General features: G+C 56.8%; 1 protein-coding gene across 1 annotated transcript in view; it reads left to right on the forward strand.

The window, feature by feature from the left end:
• Window positions 1–3,872, forward strand: part of DNAH17 (dynein axonemal heavy chain 17) — a 122,322-nt gene that overhangs the window by 30,903 nt on the left and 87,547 nt on the right. The window contains exons 22-24 of the mRNA XM_004374107.2: window positions 2,341–2,457; window positions 2,541–2,627; window positions 3,455–3,607. Of these exons, the coding sequence (XP_004374164.1) occupies window positions 2,341–2,457; window positions 2,541–2,627; window positions 3,455–3,607 (357 nt within the window). The remainder of the gene's footprint in view (window positions 1–2,340; window positions 2,458–2,540; window positions 2,628–3,454; window positions 3,608–3,872) is intronic.

Raw genomic sequence — 3,872 nt, forward strand, 5'->3', positions numbered from 1 at the left:
GGGCTCTGGGTGGGGAAGGGTTGGCCAGCGGGGAGCCGGCAGGAGGCAGGGCGGGAGTGAGACAAGACCATCCCATGCACAGCAACCTGGAAGTGGGCACTGAAGGCAGACATCCCAAAGAAACTGGGGGAGCATTCCTGCAGAATGGGGGGCCCCAGGGCTAGACCAGGCTCCCCTCCATCCGATGGGCCTCGCCCAGGTGTGGGATCACCGGCAGCATAGGGATTTAGTTACGAGGGTGGTAGGGATTCTTCCAAGGGCGAGAACGAGGCCAGCAGAGCCCTGGCGGGATTAGGGCCACAGCAGCGAGGCCTAGAGAGGCCTCCTCGCCAGGGGGCAGTGGGAGAGCTGCTCTGGGGAATGGTACAGGCTGAAGGCCCCGGCAGTGCCCAGTTTGTATCTAGGATGAAACTGCCAGCCGCAGCTCCGGCTGAAGGAGGAGGGGCTGGACTCGGCGTTTGCACAGCCCTTTACAGAAAGTCTAGAATAAGTCAGCTGTCCGTGTCAAAGAGGAGGCGTGCGCTGGCTGGGGTGGGCCGAGGGGTTCTAACGGCACTGCCCGCCACCCCTGGCCGTGGCCGCCCGCTGGAACTACCAGTGCTCTCCTGCATCTGCTCCTGGAGTGGGAATGTCTTCCAGGACCTGCCAACCTCCCTCCCTGTGGGTCCCCGCCTCCCTCTCAGTCCCTGTCTCTGTCCTCTGCCAATGCTCGCTGGCTCCAGGCAGTGCCCAAGACCCACAGCCCGGGGAGGTGACGAGATGATGGGTAAAGGGAGCAGGACAGACTGACTGCCACACAGAGCAGGCGGCCTCGGCCCCACGCTGCCCAGGCCCTGCTCTGAGCCTGCTGTGATCTGACATAAACACCGGGCCGTGCCTGCCCCTGCCAACTGGCCCGAGATCCGTCCTGAGGGCCCCAGGGCCATGGACTTGCCGATGGGTGTGATACAGACGTCCCTAAGGAGTCCCGCTCGAGGCCATGGAACTGAAACCATTAGGACTGTTAATCCTAGAAGAGATAGAAACATCTCCTCTGTTTCTGGGCTCGTGGGCTGGGATTGTTTTTTTCCTTTAAAATATTTTCTTGTGATTCCAAGCACGATGCTTACCCGATGTGGGGACCTTGGAAAATACCAAAATTCACTGGATTGCTAAAGCAGTTCTTGAAATGGCAAAATCATAGAAATGGAGAACAGATGAGTGGCTTGGGGTGGGGTGGGGCGGGGGGACAGAGATGGAGGTGGAGTGGGGCATGGGTACAACTGTCAAGAGGTAAGGAGCCTGACGGCGCAGTGGTTGAGTGCTTGGCTGCTAACTCACCAGCCCCTCCGTGGGAGAAAGACCTAATGAGCTGCTCCCATGAAGATGAAACCCGTTGCCGTCGAGTCGATTCCGACTCCTAGCAACCCTTTAGGACAGAGTAGAGTTGCCCCATAGGGTTTCCAAGCTGTGATCTTTACAGAAGCAGACTGCCACATCTTTCTCCTGCCTGTAAAGATTATAGCCTAGGAAACCCTACGGGACAGTTCTGCTCTGTCACATGAGGTCACTATGAGTGGAAATCAACTCGACGCGCCCATCAACAGCAACACTGAAAAGAAGTATCACTAACAAACTCAAGAAGTGTTAGAAAGGCCAAAGCTGGAATTCAAAGAGGTAGCCGGAGGGAGGTTCTTGCGATGGTGAAGCTACTCCCCATCTTGACTGTGGTGGTTACACAAGTCGTTATTGTTGTTGCTGGCTTTAGCTGCCCTTGAGTCGCCCCCGACTCACGGTGACCCCACACGCAACGGAAAGAAACTCTGCCTGGCCCTGCGCCATCCCCGTGATCAATTGCAGATCAGATCACTGTGGTCCATAGGGTTTTCACTGGCTGATTTTCCTCGTCTCTCTAAGTCTGGAAGCTCCACTGTGTTCAGCATCCCAGCAACACACAAGCCTCCACTGACAGACGGGGGTGGTGGCTGAGCATGAGGTGCGTTGGCTGGGAATCGAACCCAGGTCTCCTGCATGGAAGGCGAAAATTCTACCACTGAGCCTTCATTGCCCCTACACAAACCTATACTTGTGTAGAACTACGCACAGCCCAGAAATAAATTGAGATTAAAAAACATTCAGGTGAAAACTGAGTAAATTCTGTAGTCCAGTTAACAGAAATATACCAAGGTCCAATCCTGGCTTTGATGTTGAACCCCCACCTAGTAGGGAAGCTGGGTGAAGCGTAATCTGGACCCTTTGTACCGTTTCTGCAACTTCCTCTGAGTCTATAATTATTTTGCAATAAGAAGGTTTAAAAAGAGAAGACTCAGCAGCCCCCTCCTTGGCCCTGGCCTTCCACAGGAGCTGCCAGAGCAGTGGACAAGCACCAAGAAACTGGCCATCCAGGTGAAGCAGAATGTGGCTCCCCTCCAGGCCAACGAGGTCAACATCCTGCGGCGGAAATGCCAGCAGTTCGAGGTGCTGCAGACGGGAGGTGGGGGGCAGGGCCGCACGCGGCTCCTCCTGGGGTCTGACCCGTCTCCGCCTTTGTTCTCACACAGCTCAAGCAGTACGAGTTCAGGGAGAGGTTTAGACAAGACGCCCCGTTCTCCTTTAGCAGCCCCGATCCCTACAAGTCCCTGAACAAGGTATCAGCTCCCAGATGAGCTCGACCCCTGCTCTGGGGACCCGGTGGCTTTCTTGTCTATTCTCAAGCTGTTCTTGTGAATCCACAAACACGACCCCATGTGACTAGCCACAGGCCATGTGTGTGCGTGTGAGTGTGTGTGTGTGTGCGCGCGCTTCTGCATGGGAGTGTGCGTACCCAAGTGTGTGTGTGCATATGAGTGTGTATCAGTGTGTGTGCATAGGTGCGCCTTTGCATGGGTGTGTACCCCTGCATTGTGTGCACACGTGCGAGGGTGCGTGCGTAGGAATGTGTGAGTGTGTGCACGTGTATGAACTTGTGGATGAGTGTGAAGGTAGATGTGAGTGTGCACGTGTGCGCATGAGTGTTATGTGTGTGTGTGAGTGTGCGCACGAATGTGTGTGCGTGTGTATGAGCATGTGACATGGGTGTGAATGTGTGTCTATTCTGAGTGCGTGTTAGTCTGTGAGTCTGTGCGTGTGTGAGTGTGTAGACGTGTGCCCACACGTGGACTGGCCCGCCCAGCCCTACCGCCTCACCTCTGTGGGTGCTGCTTGCTGTTTAGCGCCCCCTCCAGGCCCACAGCTCACGACCATCTGCTCGCCTTGCCTGAGGAACTCGGGAGCCTCGCAAACCCACCCTGTCCCTCGGCACTCTGCCTCCCACATCCCATTCTGGTCTCATTCAGCAGCTTCCTGTCCCGCAGCCTTAAACCCCAACCATTCCCCCGACTCCTTCCCCTCCTGGCCACCACCCCCACCCATCAACGCCGGTGTCCTGGGCCGTGTCCACTCTGCCCCATTCCCTTCTCCTGCCCCCCGCCCCCAGCAACAGAAGAGCATCGCAGCCATGGAGGCCATCATGGAGGAGCTGTCCAAGTCCGGGAGCCTGTTCGAGGTTACGGTCCCAGACTACAAGCAGCTCAAAGCCTGCCACAAGGAGGTCCGCCTGCTGAAGGAGCTCTGGGACATGGTCGTCATGGTGAGGTCCCTGCGGCACTCAGCTCCCCAGCGGGCAGGGGGCCAGGCAGGGCCTGGGGCTACACTCAGGCACCGGCAGGGGGAGTTCCCTGACCCTTTAGCTGTAAAACATGTACCATCGGGTTCCTGGTCTTCAGTGGGGGCGCCTGAAAGACCCCGAGGTGGGGTCACGCCACAAAAGCCCCCTGTGCATCTTGTTCTCTGTGCGTGTGTGTTTTCTCACATTCTCATTGCTTCTTGCTTTCCTCTCCTCCTCCTCCTCCTCC

This window comes from Trichechus manatus, unplaced genomic scaffold, assembly GCF_000243295.1.
Source record: "Trichechus manatus latirostris isolate Lorelei unplaced genomic scaffold, TriManLat1.0 scaffold00028, whole genome shotgun sequence".
NCBI classification, from domain to species: Eukaryota; Metazoa; Chordata; class Mammalia; order Sirenia; family Trichechidae; genus Trichechus; species Trichechus manatus.